We start from the raw sequence: 20,801 nt of genomic DNA, 5'->3' as shown, positions 1-20,801 counted from the left end.
ATAGGAGGGACCATGGCTGGTGTTATCATGGTACAAGTAAAAACAACAAGTGCCCAAACCATTTTCCTCTGGGTCCCTCCTGGAGGGAGCATGTCTGCTTCATGGTAAGAGCATGTCAGTCTGGCGATACGAAACCAAGAGAATTTTTTGTAGGTATCCTAATCCATGCTGAACCTCTCAGCTACTAATCAAGTTGTGACAATATCCCAATTCACACTTCATCCACAGGACAGAGAAGAGGAAGACAGGTGAAGGGGTCTCAGACTCCAGAGATGAGCAAGGACAGAGGCTTCCCCCTCTGAACTCTGTGCCGAGATCCCTGCTGCTTGCTGCAGAGACCACCAATGGGAGCAGCAGTGCCTCTGTGCATCCAGCTCCAACGGAAGTCTGGTGACCTGCTGTCCTGCCTCCCTATGGGAGCTCACACACCCCCTTCACATCTCAGGATGAAGGGCTTCCTTGCCAAACTCCCCGCATCTGGAGGGACTGGGCAAAGAAAACAAACAGGGGGAAAAAAGCAACAGGAGAGGCTTCCTGTTCTCACAGACTGCCACCACTGCAGTTCAGCTCCCCCAGACCAGCTTGCAGCCCCAGGGAAGTGAGCACATGCATCCTCCTGCAGCCTATGATGCCCCAACAGATATCCCAAAGCAGCAAGTGAGTAAAGACCCAGGGGAACAGCCTGACAATTGGAGAGGATTTAACAGCATTTCACCTTAAGCTTGAACTCAAACCGAGGGGATACTGATAAAGCTGTTCCTAGCAGTTGCCATGGGCACCCACACTACTTTGGGCTGCAGTCTCATCTACACACACGAGAACAACAGGTCAGACTTGGTGAGTGCTCAGATGGAAAACCAGTCACTGAAATTAAGCTGTTGAAGGAAGTGTCACTTGTGATAGGTAACGATGTTTCCACCACATTAGCACCAAGCCAGTGGCCCAGTTTGATTTAAGAATTGTACTCAGAAGTACAAGCTTTTAAAAGAGGCTTCAAACCAATATCCTAACCGGTTGTGATAGCTGAGGATCACTTTCCATAACAGAAGAGGTATAATAGCTCTAACATCCTGACCCAGTTCTAATGTATGCAATTACCTCCTGCTTCCATAAACTCTCTCTCCTCCTCTCTTCCCTTCAGTGGCAGCTAAACAAGGTGTTCTTGCTCATTTTGCTTCCTGTTGGGGAACAAAATTATTCTGTGCAGCAGCCAAATTCTGCCACATAAGTGCCAGTATTCATCACTCTAACAAATCTCAGATATCATGTCTAATACAGTTGGACATAAAAAGCACTAGAGCAATACAACATAGGTCTTGGCTATATACAAAATGAGCTGGCACAGTCAGCGTGGAATAGCTTTTTGGAAGCAGCGGATGTACACTTGATGAGTTTGTCTGTATGTAAAAGTATATCAGGATAGCTGTACCAGTCATTTTCCGTATTGAGACCAACTCACGGTACCTCAGAGCTGTTTGTCACAGCCTGGGAAATGAAGCAAGGAAGTCTTGGTTCACTGCATTTTAGGCAGGCACTCGCATTACAAAAAAAGAAATACCACTTTGCTGGCAGAACCAACAGAGAGATGAAGAACTGAACAGTCCCCAGAGAATAAGCTCTCCTCACCAAAACACTTGGTTCTCATCTCAGTTAGCAATGTTACACTAGCACTTCCCTTATTTTCCCTTTACAGAGGGCTTTGTCCCTACCATCAGCCTAGTTCTGGGGAGAAGGAAGGGCATCTCCCATTCTCAACATGCATTAGACATCCCCAGGGCAAACCTTGAATTCTTGAGAACAGTCCCAGAGGGCTCTCCAGATCCTGACACGGCTGCGAGACAGAACCAGTAATGCAACGCTTCAGCAACAGAAAGCCTCTGTTTAGGCAAACTTACACAATAATGATTTAGCACACATGCTCCCCAGGGCCTATCACCACAAAAGTCCAGTAAGCCAGTGCTTTGGCAGGGCAGGTGAGGAACAAGAAGGCTGTGCAACAACCCAAAGCTTTGGGTTTATCATAAAGCAATCACATAACACCAGAATTATGAGAGAAACAGCCTCAATATGAACCCCATCTCATATGCTTCAGTGCTGCTGCCCATGCATGATGACAAGAGAAAGCTTAAATACTTAGGAGAAGATACAAAAAAACTCCGTACTGGAGAGCTAAGCATTCCCAAATGGCCAAAGCAAGGACTCAAACCAATCACACATTTCCATTGGCGGGAAGAAAATCCACAGTAACCTGGAACCATCTGGGTATGATTTAACCACTAGGGGGTGTAAAAACAGCATAGTGAAAGGTTTGCAGACAGCAATTAACGGCATTTAGAGCCTGAAGGAACGAAAAGGACATTCAAACAAGGGAAGGAGTAAGATGCTACATAAAGTAAAGAAAGGGCAAGTTACATCCACAGAATTTCTGCCAGGACTACTGTGGTCACCGGATGAAAAGCCCTAAAAATAAGCTCTGCTTTGCTACTTCTCCTTAAGAAAACACTCTGGAAAAAAGCACAGTCCAAGTATTTACAATAAAGAACTGCAATGGGAAACAGCAAGACACACTGACTTACCCTCACCAGCTCAAATCCAACACAATTGCTCCTGCATCTCATAATTGCTCTGTTACAGGGTGAGGATCCCTACACATATTCCCACACCACTTCCTCCTTTCCCAGTGCAAAAAGGCAGGTGATGGATCAGCCATTCCTGACTCTCCCACACCATCCCCAGCCTGTGGCAACGGAAGACTTCTTTTTCTGCTGCTATCAAGTTAGAGGCTCCCAATCAGATTAGCTAAAAGCCTTGAAACCTCATTAGTGAAAATCAGATCTGAATTTAAGCTGCTTCAGGGACACAAGCAAGACAGAAGGACAAACACTTACCACAGATCAAAATGTTGTCAAGAGTAGGAAGAAAAAAACAAAACAAACAAAAAACCCAACAACAACAAACCAGCCAAAAATATTTTTACAAGTATTTGCTAAATGAAAACACACAAGTTAAACTAAAGCTGTTTGTCCTCCAAGAAAATTCCATCTACCTGCCATCTTAAATACACATACTTGCTAACATTCATTATTCCCTGTGTTCACCCATACAGAGCCCTCCACGGCTGCCCAGGCTGTAATTCTCATTTCACGCCCTGGCTGTTGTACAGCTTTCTGTGCCCATCTCTGCTGATCTGGTGACCTGCCAGTAACAGCAGTTCTGGACTTTCAAATCAGAAGAGTTCTTACAGGACAAGAAGGAGGAAATCTGTGAAGTGGGACATACTGGTACATACCAAAACAGAACATCCCTAAATGGGTAGGTAAAATGAAGCACAAAACAGGGTGCAGAGGGTGCCACCAGACTGGGAAAGCCAAAAGCAAATACGAACCACTTTAAGGATCTGAGGCTGGCTCTGCCTCTCAATCTAGTTTACCTTACTTAGCCTGGACAGAGTAGGAACACAACTCTCCCAGCATCCCCGTGCGTAGTATTTATTTGTGCTGGTTAGCAGTTTAATAAATCCCAGCAGACATTCTGAACAATTTCCTCCTACATGGGAACTCACGCACACGTACCAGGCACCAAAGCTTGGAGCTCTTCAGTTGCTGAGGCTGCACTATGCTGCACTTCCTCCATAAAAACATCTCCCATTAAGCTGTTGTTACATATACCCAGACCTCATCAAGAGATGATGAAAATCACTTTCTTTATATAGCAGTACCTGAGAGTATTAAAGAATTTGATTTTGGTTTTGTTATTTGCTCATTACTGAAATGTGCTGCATTATTGATTTTCCGTGCATATTAATTTCCTGCTACACTGGTTCATACTCTGCTTTGCAGTAGCGCTGCAGAGCACTGGAAAAAACTTCATTCTAAGAAGGGAGATTTAATGTGTGACAGTTGTATCTCACAACCATTAAATTTCATTTGTTCCAAAGCATCTCCTCCTTCCGTCGCGCAAATTCATCAACTGAGATTTCTCTGTCTTCTGTCAGGAGCCAAGAGAATGCTTACAGATGCAGTGCACTGAACAGTGTCATTTTTACTGCTGTAGAAGGAGAACATTCTGAATAAGAGCAAGGGGCAGGGGCCCTGCAGGACTTGAAAGGAAGGCAAGACAAGTTTACAGATACTAGAAACAACCCAACAGGACATGTCATTCCCTACTCCACCAGCAAAGCAGACCCTTACAAAAACTCAGTGTTGTTTTGCTTCCCAGATGCCAGAATTACAGCAATAAGTATAAAACAGGGCCAAGCATGCACTGGCACTGAACATCTACATTCATTAACACTGAGGAGATAAAATGGGAGCTTAGGACAGAGATTCTAAGTTTTGACGTTTTTAAGGATAAAGAATTTCCTGAACTGTTGGTAATGTGGATGATATTTAACCACTTATCAGGCACCTTGCCACATACTGTTGGAGGCCAAAGAAACCCATTCAATTTATCACATATGTCTCCAGAAACATTCCACAACAGAACAAAACTATTTCCGCTCCATAACACGACAGCCAGGAAGCTGTCGGACAAAACATTCGTAAGTGTACAGAGACGTATGTACACACACATTTACTGCAATCAGACACTTACTTGATTGTCTCTTGCTGGATATCCATGATAACCTGAAGTCAGAGGCTCGTTCTGCAAGACAAGAAAACAGAGTGAATGTAGGGGTTACAAGGAATAGAAAGCAAGTAAATAAATGTCTGTGTTAACTCGGCCAAAGACAAGAACCTGCATGAAATGGGAGAAGAATGAGCTAAAGTATTCTGCCAACTTTCTTTTTTCCAGGTAAGCCAATACACCTAAAATTTATTTTCAACTGCGTATGCCAAATTGTGCAGGAAAAAAAAATAAAAAAAAAAATCAAGGCCATAAAATAAGCATAAACTAATCCTACCTTACCCTCTGTAATATCAGTTGTGTATAATTTTTGTCATTTTCTGAAGAATTTTTCAGTGCAAACACATTTACCCTCATGAAAACTGAACAAAACTAAACACAAAACTACAGAAGTTATCGCCCACCTCGCCTAGTCTTGAAGAAATGCTTCCCTAAACATTAGACGTAAAAGTGTCATTTTTGTCCTCTTCAAAACTATACTCATAGTTTAACATGAACTTAAAAAGCAGTCAGTGTAACTTCAAGCACCCTGGTAAGCCTGTGCAATACCTCAGCACTCCCAACAGGAAATCAATCCTCTAGGCTTTATTTCTTCAACCCAGAAGGGACTCTGAGCCTTCACATTTTGTGATATTGGCAGCTCCATCACTCTGCTCTGCGGGAAATATATGAACCTCCAACACTTCTGGAATTTCTCCATGAAATTCCCAGACTAGTCACTATTTTAGCAGTGCAGTGAGGATTAAGATAAACATACTTCATGATACTTCCTAAACGTGTATTTCTGTTTCTTAATTTATTTTCGGTTACTCTCCCTCCAACACATCCTATGTGGAATGGGGAAAGGGCACTCACACATGCCCCAGGCGTGCATCTTTCTCTCGAGGTGGAGGATAAATTAAACTAGACAAAGCCTATATAAATTCCACCCTGGTACCCCTGTGTGTTCTAAAGCAACTCCCAGCAGAACACTAAGAGGAGAAGGAAAGGAAACAGCCACCCTCCATAATCACTTTTTAAGTCTGTTCCTATCTCCTGTTAGGACTTGTGAGGAGGAACTCCTAAGTCAGTCCTGCACTTTCTCCAGCAGCTCTTGGGGAAGGGAAGGTTGAGAGACAGAGGCCCAAGGGGAAGACCCTGACAAAACACAGCGAAACAACCTCAAATTGTCCAAAGCAAATACATTCTGGGCATGAAGCTGACTGAGATGTACAATCGCTGTCAGAAAGATTTTGTTGAGATGTTTTGGGTTTTGTGTGGGGACATTCGAGTGAAACAGGCCAGCTCCTACCAGAGAGAGGTGTACTGCCCTACACGGGGCATGTGGCCACTGGCACAATTTCACAGTTTACACAAAACACTTTAACACAACCTCTGGTGAAAAGCAAGGTGCTAATATTTCAATGCAGGAACTAGCATTGCTATTTTAAGTTTGTATCCATCCTCCCTCTCTTCCTCTTTACCTCAGGCCTGCCCAGGGGATTCTCCATGGAAACTTGCCAGGAAACATCCAGCCTCTCCTCATGCTCTCATGCTAAAGCTACAGTAGCATGCACAGTATGAGAGCTTCAAGGACAACAAAACTTCTGGCAGCTCATTTTTGGGGATTAACAGTAATTAATTAGGCTGACCACCCTGAGAGTACATTCCTCTCAAATACCAATAGCCAGCAAGCAGGTTAAACACAAAACTCCGCAAATAATTCAGAAACAGAAGGAAAGACACAGAAGTTGGACAAAGCAAGTGGTGACTGTCAACTATAGCACCACTCAAAGCTTTTGGGCTTTAACTAAGAACTTAATTAAAGAATAAGCAACACCACGCACGGTTAGTTCTTTGCTCCCCCAATATAAGTACACCTAAGAAGCACTGTGATTGTTTCTCCGACAAAATATAGTTTACCAACTTTTGTCCAAGTGTCATAAATATCCAAACAACAAAATGTATCAAGAGAGATGGTCTTCTCCTGAAAGACTACTCCAGGTATGCTTTTAACAATACTTGTACACACACCTACAAGGTCAGTACCTCAGACATGCTCATGTGCCAGTCTCTCAACACCTTGTAAAACAGAAAGATTTCCACACAGACAATGATGCACTAATGGACAAGTTGCCCTTACGGGTACTAAAGACATGGGCAGTGAATGCAAGTTGAAAGTTATAATGAAAAAAGGGAAAAAAGAAATCATTATTTTGAGGATGATGTTCTTCACATTGAGGACTAATAAAAGCCACTGTCACCACGAGGCTTTGGCAGAAAAGAAACAACACTGAACTTCATGCGATTTCCTGAAGTCAAAGAATCTGGATGCAAAGAAACCACATCTATAAACAGAAGAGTTTCATAAGTAGAAGTAAATCAGAAGAGTGTGAAAAGGAAAAGAAAGATGGTTACAGAGATCTCAGAGCAGTCCACCATACATGAGAAGTCAGAAAGAAACAAGAAAAATCAAATGGAGGAAAAAAAACCCCCACATTCACAATCTCTACTTTGCTTTTTGGAAAACAAACCCCACAAATTGCAGACTAAAAATGTCTGAGAGATATGGTTGCATCAGAAGGTAAAAGAAGAGGTGAAAGAGGGTTACATTAGGAAAGCAAGAGTTTGGAGACAGCAGAGGTTAGAAAGAGGGCAGCAGCTGGAGCATTAAGGTCACAAAAAGGCCAAAGATATCTCTTCGTCTTTCATACAGCAATGCTACCATCAAGTACTGGACTCTTTGCAAAATCCCTGCTGTGCGTATCATTGCTCTAATTGAACTTAACTCTCCAAGAGAAGGCAGGAAGCGCCTGGGGAAACCGTCTCCTGCCAATAATCTCCAGTGCTGCCAATTTTACAGGTCACTAATGGTGAATCTGGGGCCTGCTGCATGATTATTCCATACGGAGTTTGCTTTTGTTGAAAATTAAACAGAGCAAGAAATGAAAGCGTTAAACTCCTGCAACTGGAACAGCACAGTCCAGCAACATCCAGACAGAAAACCCCTGCTAGTAGGCGACCTAAGGCAGCAGAGGCTGGGGATACAGCTCAATCTCCTCCTCTGACTTCACAAGCACAAAACCAATCTCACAAAATGGAAGTGAAAAAGAGAGAGGGAAGGTTTGACACAGATAAATACCTTGCCCACAAACACGAAGGGGCCCTGCCTTCTGGCAGCAGCCTGATGCAAGAGGGAATCCCCAGATAACTCCATCTCTTCTGTGCAGCTCCCTCCTGCCAATTACATTCTCTTTCGATGCCAACATGCAACCAGACATTCATAAAGAAATTGAGTTAGGCAGCACTAGCCTGCAAAATCAAATCAAACTGACACTGGGATGTTTCATTACTTTGTTTACCACTGAAAGGCATTTCTCAGGTACTTGAGATTTTCTTTAGAGTGGAGAGAATAAAACCAGAAGCTGAAACCGTAAATCAGCTTTCTACAACACACACGGGCATTTTATTCAAACCGTATCAATGATCTCACACATGGGCTTCCACACTTCCATAGGATGTGTGACCACATCCTATGTGCGACTGTACCCCAGTGATAGTCTCTGTGCAGGCCAGTTGGATTTAACAGGATGAAAGTCACAACTCAGTTAAATTCACTAGGTCTTTAATCCCCGCCCCTTTATTTCAAATTTTTCCTGTTCCTTCATTTCCCAGCCTTGCTAACACGAGTTCTTTTCCATTGGCACTTGCAGTTTGTGGCAGCCCTTACTATTGCAAGTCACAGGTACTGCCTCAGGTCAAAGGTAAACACGGCACAGCCATTTGCAGATGACTGAGGCACAAAGGAGATGCTCCTGCACTAGCAGAACAGCCAGGCTTTGAGGTCGTTGGGATTTTGACATCTCTTAACTTGATAAATTTTAAAAGTTGCTGAATTAGACGCATCTTAAAAATGTAAGGAACTATCAATAAACCAGGACGCCAGTAAGAACTGATCAGATCTGCAGGTGGTATTAACTTATGAAAGGCCACAAAGGTCTGGAGTAGAATCATTCCTCTAGAGAAAATGTCACGGTTCTAACACATAATGAAAGGTCCTCTTACCCTTCGCTCAAAATTAAAACTAACTTTTAGCTTAAAGAGGCAATAATCCTCTTTGACTAACCTGACCCCAGAACAAATTAATTTTTCATCACAACTTGCCATTTTGCCAGATGCAACAATCACTGAAGCCTGATTAGCAATTGTTTCTTTACACCCAAACTAAACCTAAAGCCTGCAGATTAAAACTCTGCTGGGTGGGAACCATTAGCTTAGTGAGTTCATCCACATTTCCCTAGCAAGACAATGAATTCCAAGCTTCCACTTGAAGCATTGAGTCCTTTCAGTTGCAAAGATAACCTCAGAAACAGGCCCAAGCAATCTCTTCCCTGGATCTGCAGCATTCTTGCTTTCCTGACAATGCCAGGAAAAGTGAAGTTAATGTAGGTCTTTCAAGTTTCACAACAGCCTGCCGGGTTCTGAACAGCAGAAGCAAAACTCATGAGAGCAATTCATGTGTCTCTGCTCTGGCTGCCCCCAAGAGTGCAGCAGCCTGGTGGTTTGGACAGAAGTGACAAGGGAGAGTCCCTGCACCAGAAAGTCAGAAACCCCCAGACTACACAGAGCAATGAAATAAAAGGCAACAAGAAATTATTTGTTCCTTCCAAAAGCAAAATGGGATTTTGATGTGATGAGATAGCACAAGCTACACATTTATCAGAGACTTGTACTAGACAAACAGAAGCCACTTTTCTAGAACACAGTGAATAAGATGTTCACAGAAAAAAAAAAAAAAAGGCTGGAAACACTGGCAACGAAGCCATTAATCTGCAAGTGACAGTTGCGAAAAAGTAAAGCTCATGAGCCAGACAGAAATCCCAGTGCTGTTCATCACAGCCCAGTGGTTTCACCATCTTTTTTGTTTTACTTCTTGCATACCAGGAAAGACAGAAATCCTGTGCTGAGGGAAGGCGGGGTGAGGGGGGGATTGTCTTGAAAAAGGCTTTTTAGTACTTCAACTGTGGCAGAGCACTAATAAAACTGTAAATGCCTTGATCTTATTATCAGTTACCAAGAAAATGGGCAATTTTTCATCAGACCCTTACTTGCACAAACTGTTGCATATAAACAAAAAAGAAATAACCGTTTCTTTGTCTAAGTGTATCTGATGTGTTCAGTCTGCCTTCTCAATTGTGTGTGCTGTCTCCTACCCCAAATTGTTTTGGATAAAATTAATGGGAGAAAGCAGCATCTGAGGGTGAATTACCAATTATTAATGGAAAACTGAACTAAGCAGTTTTTAAATGGATCTTAATGTTACCCTTTTCCCTCAATACTTATCCTAATTTGATATACAGCTCTTGCTAATCACTCTGCGATCCCAATAACTGTGTCTATAGTGTGGGACGCTTCCCTTCAGCTGTCTTCACTTTCAATTAAACTTGCTTCATGGCTTTGGCCAGTTTCCAGATGAGCAGACGTCATCTAGTAAAGGTCTTCCATTTATCCGCTTCCTTGTTAGTGCCCTGACATCAACAGCCTGTACAATTTTCTGGATGCAGGTAACAGGACTTACGTTTTACTCCTTACACACACTTTTTTTTTTTCTTTTTTAAGCGTATTTAGGGACTAAAAGCTTGAGATTTTGATAAAAGGCACCACACCAAGTACACTGTGCATGGCTGCCCTTGATGGCTGGGGAGACATATGCTGGCTAGCACAGCCTTGGCTTCTGACACGCGCCTGAATGACTGAGGCCACTTCTTGAGGGACAGAAAACCAGAGGTGCAGCTGCCAGTGCAGGGCGCTGGCTGAGGGGGGCCTGATGCCGGTGGTCGTGCCCATGAGAGCAGAGAAGCACCCACAGGCTCCTCGCTCTGGACTCTGGCAGAGGCCAGGATGGAGGCTTATCCGGCTCCTCTTCCTTCCTGGAATTCTGGCCCTGTTGCTGCAGTGACAGAAGCCTCCAGCCTGGCCCCCTCCACCCCACTCCAGGCTTCCCCGTATCCTAAAAATATCACGTTTTCTGCAGAAGCCAGTACGATGTTGGATGCATGGGGCAGGAGAGCTCCTGTGCTGCCAGGTCTCCCGTGCCTCACAGGGCTCCAGTGAATGTAGCTCCCCACCTCCAGCCTCTCACCGACTCCAGCCCCACAGCACAAGGGGGTCACCGTCACAGGTGCCCACACTGGCCTCTCAGTTCTGCAAAGCTGGACACTCAGCTCTGCTGCAGGGACATGGTACCCACGGCCCCAGGCAGCCCAAAACCCACCGTGGAACTGCAGGTCTTCTGCTTGGCCATCGTTACGGAGCAGGACCCCGGCAGAGCCCGCTGGAGGGAGGCCAGGCCTGCCAGAGGCTCCCCGGGCGGGAAGCCCAGTGACACAGTAAAGACAAGAAAGGAAGGTGATGTAAGATTAATAAAAATAGCCTCCTGCCCCAACCAGAGTTTGAATAGTCTGGAGCAGTCAGCTAGGGAAGCCCACGAGGTAGCCAGACAGAACAGGCAACTTTGGGATGGCTGTGTCCCCATTGAACAGAGCCCCAGGGACACCACCCAAATATGTCAGTGCAATTTTCTGTATTTTGAAGTACCTATTTCCTCAATTCTAAACTCCTGGCACTTCTTTTCCATGAAACTCTATGTATATAAAAGAAACAATAACTGACTGATACAGCAGAGGCTGCAGAGTGGAATACAGACAAATACACATCTGACCAAACCACACAGAAAGGTGGTATTTAAACCTTCAGATCTGTTAAAAGATTCAGGATGCAACAAGTTTACAAATACATACTCAGGCTTTAAGCTGACAGTGTCCGTATGAAGTTACAGAACAGATGTCTAATGCTGTAGAGAGAAGGGGGACTTTTATACACAGAAAGCACTTTCTCAGCTAAAACTGAAGTATTTTACAGAGATTCTTTATAACAATGCTGACTCCTCCCTGACTTTCCCCCATCCCCCCCAAATAATGGAAGTAGCTCTCTGGAGGTCAGAAGCAGCTTTTCTCCAGCTAAGTTTTTCATTTTCCAGATCAGCCAAGGGGTGTTTTCAGCTTCTCAAAGAAGTGGAGTTTCATTAATTTAGTGTAATTTAAATGTGCAAAACATATACTTTTTTTGGACTACATATGGCAGCATCCTCATACTGCTCCAGGCATAAAGGAAATACAGCCTGACTCTGCTGGTCCATGACCTATGTCGGCAACAATAGATCCAGTGCAAGTTAAAGCCCCTGGGAATACTGTGCACAGTGTGACGTCTATGATCCAGCAAATACAAGGACACATTGCATGCATAGAAGTCAATAGCACAGAATATTGATTTCCCTCCTCTTTTACTAAGCAGAAGCATTTTAAAATGGCAGCTCATCTTCATTTATACTCTTACTCTACAGCAATAGGACAGGGGCCATAACAAGGCTTTAAAATCCAGCACTGGGGGCACCTTCACATGCCGTAATTGTTACATGGGGCTGAGGAAGCATTTCACACGTAAGTCACTGTAAGCAAACTCATTACAGGGCAACATACTCACACAGGAAAATCCGGCTTGCTCAAACATGATGGCTACAAGTTTTCACAAGGTGAAGAGGGCTACAGAGTTATGCCTTAGTAACTAGCTTCATTGCTTCTGTTTGCTTAAAAAACCAGGATGGAGAATACCGGAGAGAACAGGACAAGGGAGATGACAGACCACAGATTCAGAAGGGAAGTCAGTTGATCACAAACTCCTTGGTTGATTTTACAAATATTCACAGGCTCAGAGGCTAAAAAGGAAAGAAGAGTACTCCTACTTCCCAGAACAAAATTATTGTTATCATATTTCCTTCAGAAGAAAAGGCTGAAGCTAATTTGTTGCTTGGGTGTGAAAAAGCTGTGATATAAAATTAAACCTGCCTTGCTCTTAGGGAAATTGGCACGAAAAAGAGCGAGAGGCACAAAATCATGCTGTATACCAAGTGCCGCAGGCAAATAGGTGTGAGAGAAATTTTCTGTGCCCTGGACACACTGGCCTGATTGCATAAGCTGCCCTACATAGTTGCAGAAATTATTTTCCCAGGTTTGCATTACAAACCATCTTCCCTTGGCCCAAAGATATAACTTCCTCGAGCAGTCTAGCCAAATGCAGTTTCATCTCTGTGAGTGCCCACAGCCAGCTAGAGAAAGGAGAGAAGTGATGCAGGCAGGCACAAGGGCTGAAGTTGTAATGGCAAGGAGCTAAAAAGCCCGGAGGAGGGAGAGAGTACAGGGCTTGGGGCACAGGGTGAAGCAAAGGCAGGCTTCAGGAGTGCCTCAGCAGCCAGGACTGCTTCTGATTAAGCCCGCAGGATTGTGGAGCTGCACAGGAAGCGCTGGGGAGGGGAGGGGGGCTGGAGGTCTCAGAGCCACCATCCCAAACACACTAGAAATCTTTGTGTTCCAGCAACACCATCTGGAAACAGTTAAAGAGAAACAACTCCCAGTCCTTCCTTCACAAAATAGAAAAAAAATAATAAATCCACTCTTAAGACCATTAAGTCTGGCCTCTTCATCCCCCTCCTGGAAAACTCTTCTCCCTGCAACAGAGGGGAACAAAAGGGCATCTATAAAAGGGAACGAAAACCCCTCGAGTGCTGCTGCAAGGGCAACTTGCACAACGTTAGCTCCCTCTGCTTTTGAGGGGCATCCCAAAGTAGCACCCCAAGGGATGGAGAGAGACCAAACCCTCGTGTCTCCTTGGCACATACCGCTTCAAAAACAGCCCTGATCAAAGAGTATCCAGTGCAGTAATTGCACCTTATATGATCAACTTGACAAAAACATGGACAGCGAGTCATCCTGCAGCTAGAATATCCCCAAATGAGCACTGTGCACATTGAGGGCTCACCCTGAACTCTGGCCCTTTGGAATCTCCCATTTCTCTATCATAAATCCTCACATGGATGCAAGAGAACCCAGTCCACCAGAGACAAACATTCCAGACACATGTGAAAGATTTAATTCTGTTCTTAAGAGGACAGAAAGACTGTGATGCAAAGCACATCATCATCATCATGCTGTTGCTCCCCTACTGCCCTCAGAGGTACCAAGAATCAGAAAGGCAACAGAGATTGATCCAGCCATTTCCAACCCCTGACAAGCTCCTTCCGATAAGGACAGGGACAGCCTGTTAGTGCCTCAGCACATGTTCTGAAGACAAAGAGGGTGTCTGTCTCCAAAGCCCCATTCACTACTATTTTAAAAGGGAAAAGTAGAGGTCATGACTGTTGAATTTTACCAGAATAAATCCCCACGTAACAGTTTATTATAGAGGTACTCCCCTTGCAAGGGTTGCTATCTCCACAAGGAAGTAAAGCCTGCAGGGCTTTTACCCTTGCCTCCTTGCTTTTACCTTTATTCATCTCTCCCACACACATCAGTATTTCTCAGGGTTTTTCTTCTAATTAGACACCAAAGTGCTAAACACTTGCCTGCAAAAATGTCGAAACGTATCAAAACAAAATCAAAGCTAACCTTTCAACATCCCAATTAAGCAATTCCATATAAAATGTAACATGACTGATTCCTGCTATAAACCAATGCCATTCCACTACAAAACAACACACCTTTGCTTTTCTCTTTACATCCACCCTGTAGCTGACTGCCACCTTCTTATGAGCCACAGACAGTCTGGATGGGATGTGGCCACATGCCAAAGCTCTCTATAACCAGAGTGCAATTCATAAAAATAAATTTTAAAAAATGTCTTGAAATAACAGGTTTTCTAAGCCATTAACCAAGGACTCCTTGGAATCCACTTTTGATATATAAACCTCCTCACTGCTCTCATGAAGCTAACTATTGCTAAACATGACCGCCCCGAGATGCCTGCATGGTAGCCGTGGTCACACCTCTACTGTAGGGCATATGAAAAGTGAGAAATCCTACCTAACCTACCAGAAATACCCAGCCTAGATAAACAGCACAGGCTGGTAGGCTACAGCTGATGCCCCAACCTAGTCAAATAACTTATGCTGGAGGGACAAAACATCCCCATGCAGGCAATAGTCACCATTAGAACAGGATTAAAACAAGGAGAAAGGGAACACTAATCAAAGGATCTCCCTCCCTCACAGAGGAGGAACACCTCCTCTCTGGAATAGTTTTGAGGAGTTTAAGTAATGCTTTGTTTCAAAATTTTAAGAAAAAAGGAAGAAAGGCCTGATCTTCCCTTAGAAGGCTGCATCCAAAAAGTTGGGAGAGTGCTCTGAAAAGAGAGGAAGATTCAAAACAAAACACCACCCAACTCAGCTATGGGGACAAAACCAGGCATTTACAGTAAGTTACTGTTTCCATTTCACTGCACACAGAAGCAAGGCAAGCCTCTCTGAAGGCGTTTCTAGGAAAGATCGTGTTACTGTGGAGAGCAAAATTAACCAGCGAGGTATCTGCAAGTGGTCTGAATTCTTCAGTTTAGCCCAGATGGGATTGCTAGCCCTGCTTATAAGGGAATAGCTGCCGCTGCTTGTATTCCACCCAGTAGTCTCAGGCATTGGATATTCTTATACATCCTATATTTAAATACAGCCATCGACAACAAAATTAAGACTGCAATTAAACAGCACAAGCTCATAGGAAGAAATTGGACCTGTGAAAGGTCAAGACAGGTGCCAGAGGTCTTTGCAGTGACTGCAGCACTAAAGCACCAGGCTGCTGCAACCCAGGTACGTGAGAGACTGCAAGATCTGGGTCTGTCAAACAGGCAGGAGACAGACACAGTTCTTCCTTGCAGCATCCTGCACGCCTGCACTGCCTCCAATGCATTTCTCTCTTTCTACCAGCTCTAGGTTTAGTTAAAGCTCAGGAAGACCTCAGAAACAGCGCACAAATTCCTTACAGGGCCACAGTTCCACCCTATTGTCTTTATGGATAGTCTGAAGCCCCTGGAAAAAGACCTATGCCCTGCTACAGGAGGTCTCAAAACCCCCAGACTGCATATTCCTGCCAGCACCACACAAAAGCATCAAAGCCCTCTCCCTTCCCCGCCTGCAAGACAATGCAATAAACAAGGCAGGGGAACTAACCCAAACTAGTTCCTTGCAGATTTGTACCCTCTTTCTGCCTCCCCCGGTTGCTTCCCATTCCAGCCTCCTGCAGTTATAACCACAGCCCCTCTGACTATGTCCCCTGCTATGGTTCCTCCAGGCAAAAGGGAGCAAACACCATGGCATGGCCAGACAGATCGTCCAGCTGCTCCATATGGAGTGCATAATCCATGAGTCCTGATTGCCTTGCCTTTCGTGGGGCACTTGTCTGCATCTCTCCCATCCCATCATCATTTTTCCACAAAGCTTTTAGGAAGGTGATAGCATTACAATTCCTCCAACTTTTAAATGTGATTGAAATTACCACTTGATTTGTAAGTGTGCATGTGTGGGCAAGGATTGTCACAGCACATTCATCTAAAGCTTGTTTCCTTCATAATTTAGCCTAAAAACCTCTCCTGTGCGCAATCCCTGGAGACTCCTTTGCATTAAGAAGTAACATTTCCCTCCCTGAGCCTGCGGATGAAATGCAGAACAGAAGAAATCTAAAAACACTGGGCTCCTGAAATTACAGCATCCTGTATCTTCCTATGTGACACATTCAGATGAAGGAAACAAAAAAGGGAGCCACCCTCCCACTGAACACACAAACATCTTAAATTAGGTACAGAGAAACTGGCAGTATAGCAAACTCCTGAGCTGGAGCAGACTGAAGGCACCCTGGCAAACAGCAGACAAGAGCCAGTCAAAGCTTAAAACCACGCCAAAGCACCACTTGCCTTTTTTGTTTTATTTCTCACGGTTCCTTTGTAAATATAGCCAACATTCTTAGTCAAAGCTCCAGACAGTTGCAGCCCTATAAATTCAGTTCTACTTGCTCCTTCCTTCTGCGCATTTGGTAACAACTGTTCAGCCCAAGTATAAAGGGATTAAAACTCAACTCCCTTGAGCTACACATTGATACAAACCTTTTAAGAGCATGGTTTTTACAGCCAGATTAAGCCAACCTCAGAAATCACTGTGCCAACAAAGGGAATTGCTCTGGTTTTTTTCCCCTCCTGTTCCCAAGTGTGCATCCCTACCTCACCTCTTGCATGCGCAGTAGGGATCACAGAAGAACATGGCAAGTCAGATCAGCTTGCTGATCCTCCTGGAAACTAATCCCTCAAAAAGGAGAAGGATTAGCTTCATGAACAAAAGTGGTCGCTACAGGCCACGTAATCCCTAACACCTGTACATGGAAGGGTGTATGACCACATAGTTGGAGTCAGGGAGAAGGCAGGGCTGCTCTTTCAATGAAAGCATGGTTTTCCATCTGCGTAAACCAACTTGAGCAATGCGAGCTTTGCTGACAAGACTCCTCCTTAGAAACTACCAACCCTTGACCTCCATGCATTTCAGAGCCTTTTACACAGGCATCTTTAACAGTGCTTTAAGATTCAGAGTTTATACTCCCTTGAAGAATTCATCATAAGAAACATTAAGTAATCATCTGAGGCAGCAAAGAAAGTCATGGTTCTCATTACATTTAATGGCTTCCCTTTCCCGTGCCAAAACATCTCCAATGCTGTATGGCCTAACCAGATACAAGTGATGTTTGCTCATACTTTGCCCCTTTCTCCATTCTCAGAAGCAGGGAGCAACTCAAGTCTGCTACTGCTCTACCAAAGACTGGAGCTGCTTAAGAGAGTTTTCATGAGCAAAGTGATGCTCTAAAGATAGTAGCCCCAAGTATCCAAAACCAAGTTGTCATGATTGGTCCATTAATTATGTACAGAGCTGTGAGAATTCAGGAGGGAAAGAGCATTTTTATCAATTAAATCTACCTACCCTTGGTAGGTATTTTTCAGATCAGTAATTGGAGAGGACCTACAAAACCAGATGCTAATACTTTCTTCTCCAACGAATTTGCAAAAGCACACACAGACCCCTTCTGTTTCCAGTGCTTCATATTTGTGACCTCTGTGACTTTCAGACAAGAAGCACTGCTCTTTGCTACAGGCCCATCTACCACTGTCACAAAGAGACACCAAGGATTTGACAAGACCAACTGCAGAACACTGATTCTGGGGAGAATGTCAAGGGTAGGATGAGGCACGTAGAAGACTTCACTATTAAACATGCTAAAAGCACACATCCTCTGTCATCTGAGGTATCCATATTTTAGAAATGTTCCTGCTTCTCAGCCTGATGCTACACCCTTCAACAACAAGATTTGCACACATCCAAGAGCTGAGAGACTATCTTAGCTTGGAATATAACCTGGTTTCAGTGATTAATGGTTTCATTACACCTCAGCTGGATTACAGCTGGTGACGGTGACAGCACAAGACTTCAGCTTTAGGAAACCACAAATCACACAGAAACTAGAGGTGACGATTTCATGCCTTGAACCACTACCGTTCTCCATACAAATGGCTAAGCATGTCTCAGGGTGAACATTTACAGAGGTCATACTAAAAAACACATTGAAACCAAGGAGGACCACAGATGTCATCACTTCCCAGGAGCAGCAGGCACATACTTACTTCAAATCCCCTCTGTCTCAAAAAACAAACAAAAAAAAAAAGGTAAACTTTTTCTTTCACATTAAAAAAAGGTACAAAAATCTTCAAAAACTAATCTTGAAGGAATATATATGGTTTTCCCTAAAGAGGATAGCAAAGAACAAATAATCTCATTATACTAGTTGCATTGCTTAATGCAACCTAAATGATGACCACAAAAGAAAATGTTTTGTTATATAAAACATACATTTTACACATATATTTATACATATATATATTTATATATGAACCTGACCAAAACTAAAATGTAACATATCTCTACACTTTCTAGGCAACTACCAACACCAATGGGGATTTTGCAGCACTAAAACTGTCACATAAAGGCATAAAGGCCTAGGGAAGTTGCTGAATTCACAGTGCATCTTCCTAATGCCAAAAACCAAGTCCTGAGGCACCAGCACTACCACCTGTAGTGTATAAATGTTTGTGTCAAAATGAAGCTTGTAATCCACCTGGGTGAAAAACCGCACCTCCCAAATCCCATCCCATATGAAGACAGCATTGCATCAGTCAGAGTCTATTGAAAGATAGCACTGGTGCCTGGAGGATTACTTGCAGCTTTGAAGCGGCAGCAGGAAAAGAAAAAAAGAAAAAAATTAAAGGATGCTGGAATTTCACACAGATGTGGCTGCTGCATGGGAAAGCTGTTATCAGCCGCACAGAAAGGCACTGTACAGATTTGGGACAGAAGGGTTGAACACATGCAAATCACAGATTGAATGAGATTGCTTTTGTCCCCCACTGCTCTTCAATCAGATCAGGAAGATGAGAAAAAAAGACTGAAATCTGCTCCCTTCTGAAAACAGTCAAAAATCTCCTGGGGGAATAAAAAAAGAGGGAAGGAATAAAAAATTTTCTGTTTCTCCTGCCATTACTGTGGGTATGAATGGGTACAAATGAGAAACTTCCAAACTTAAAATCTCTACTAGCCAAAGAGAATATAAAAGAACAGAGCCCCACACTCTGGCAATGGCAATTGCAGCTCTCCTGCATCCTAAATGCCACATATTACAATCAGGTTTAGCTTCTCAACTGACTACATGGAGGCCTTACCATTCATAAGTCCCAGTCTGCCAGGTTTTCTATTTACTTCTGGAGGGGCTGAATGCTTTTGCCCACAGCAAAAGCACATTTGCAAGTTCTGTGTGCTAATTGGGAAGTGCAGTCCCAGACTTTCTCCTGGTTGCTGCATGAAGGCTTCACACCTTTGCAACTTGGTGTCTCCCACTCATCCAACTTTAAAAGCAAAAGGCAGAAGCTTGTTTCAGACATTTCCCTCTCCTCTACTGTCAGGGAATACTACATTCGTCTTGCCACTCCTGCCAGTAAAAAGGTAAAAAAAAAAAAAATTACTTTACCCTCTGTTCTCTTCCTTCTAGCCTTTTTGATTTAATAGCCAGTGGATGCTCATGGACACATGCAATGATTTAGGCTTTCCTGGGGTTTGTCATGCTCCTCTCTCTCCATTCAATTACTCTGCTGTTTGCTGCAGAGAAGCCACAGCAAGCAATATTGCAGCCATTGCTTCACAGGTAACAGCACACTCCACTGCTCCAGGTGTAAGAGTCAAAGTGGGGAAAAGGATAGCACATTTTTCCCCCCCGCGAGGTTGCCCATCACAACCACACACTGCAAACTGCAGCCAGTGACTCTGAGAGACTTTGTCTTTGGCTGAGGGGAAAACATCCAACCGAAAAAGCTTTGCATTTGCACAGGCATGAAAGGACTGAGTTTCTCTCTGGGAGGGAGCTCTGTTTTGTCCAGCATCTGTCAGACCCTGGGGACCCCTCAGCACTCTATCAAACACTAAAATCCAAGAGGGCTGTAACTGCACAGGATTTAAAAAAATAAAAAAAAAATCAAAAAAACCCCCACCAACAACAAAACAAACAAACAAGCAGGGAAAAAAAAAAGCCCTTTCCACTGTGTACTCCATCATTTACATATCACCTCTACTACAGAAATTGGTTTTTGAGGGAAACTATTGGTCACAATTCTGATTATTACACCTAGTTTGTTCATGAGATATACTAGTTTTCAAATATCAACATAACTACTAAAGAAAAATTCAATCCAATGTCAAGGTTGATTTATTCATCAAAATCCAGAAGGAGATTCTGCACAAAGAGGGTGAGACAAAGAACGAGCCAATTTACATGATCCAATTAGAGGTGAAAAAACACTCCTCTGTGCAGCCAGGAGGAGGACCTGAAACTCCATCCGACTCCATGAACCGGGACCAGAGAGCACTCTGGTCAAAGGAAGCTTCCCCAGGGACCAGCCACCTGCTGTAATTGCTTAAAAAAGAAAATACAGAGGAACAAAGCAGAGGATCAACACAATGAAGATGGTACCAAACATACACCCAGAAGTTTTCGTAAAGAGAAGTGATAATCTGCTTCCAAAAGTATAAAATGTCTTCAGTAGCTTTTACGAGTTGTGATAATGTGAACAGTACAGATCTTTTAAACGTTTAAGAAAAAAATTATTCAGATTACTAAGAGTAACATCATGGGCAAAAGGGAAATGATTTCCACTAGAACAATAAAAGCAGCATTTCCTCTCAGAAATTGTGAAATGTGATTTTTCTTTTTTAGCACAACCATCCCTGAAAACTT

General features: G+C 43.6%; 1 protein-coding gene across 5 annotated transcripts in view; it reads right to left on the bottom strand.

Moving 5' to 3' along the window:
• Window positions 1-20,801, bottom strand: part of RBFOX2 (RNA binding protein, fox-1 homolog 2) — a 173,671-nt gene that overhangs the window by 133,345 nt on the left and 19,525 nt on the right. For all 5 annotated transcript variants that reach the window (XR_001876191.1, XM_017823353.1, XM_017823352.1 and 2 more), the window contains exon 2: window positions 4,594-4,644. Coding sequence is in view for 4 of the 5 variants with exons in the window: in XM_017823353.1 (XP_017678842.1) it covers window positions 4,594-4,644 (51 nt within the window). In the remaining variant the exon portion in view is untranslated. The remainder of the gene's footprint in view (window positions 1-4,593; window positions 4,645-20,801) is intronic.

The sequence above is a fragment of the Lepidothrix coronata genome, unplaced genomic scaffold (genome assembly GCF_001604755.1).
Source record: "Lepidothrix coronata isolate B3197 unplaced genomic scaffold, Lepidothrix_coronata-1.0 Scaffold102, whole genome shotgun sequence".
Lineage (NCBI taxonomy): Eukaryota > Metazoa > Chordata > Aves > Passeriformes > Pipridae > Lepidothrix > Lepidothrix coronata.
The sequence above is the reverse complement of the archived record's forward strand: the minus strand, read 5'-3'. Positions and strand labels throughout refer to the sequence as shown.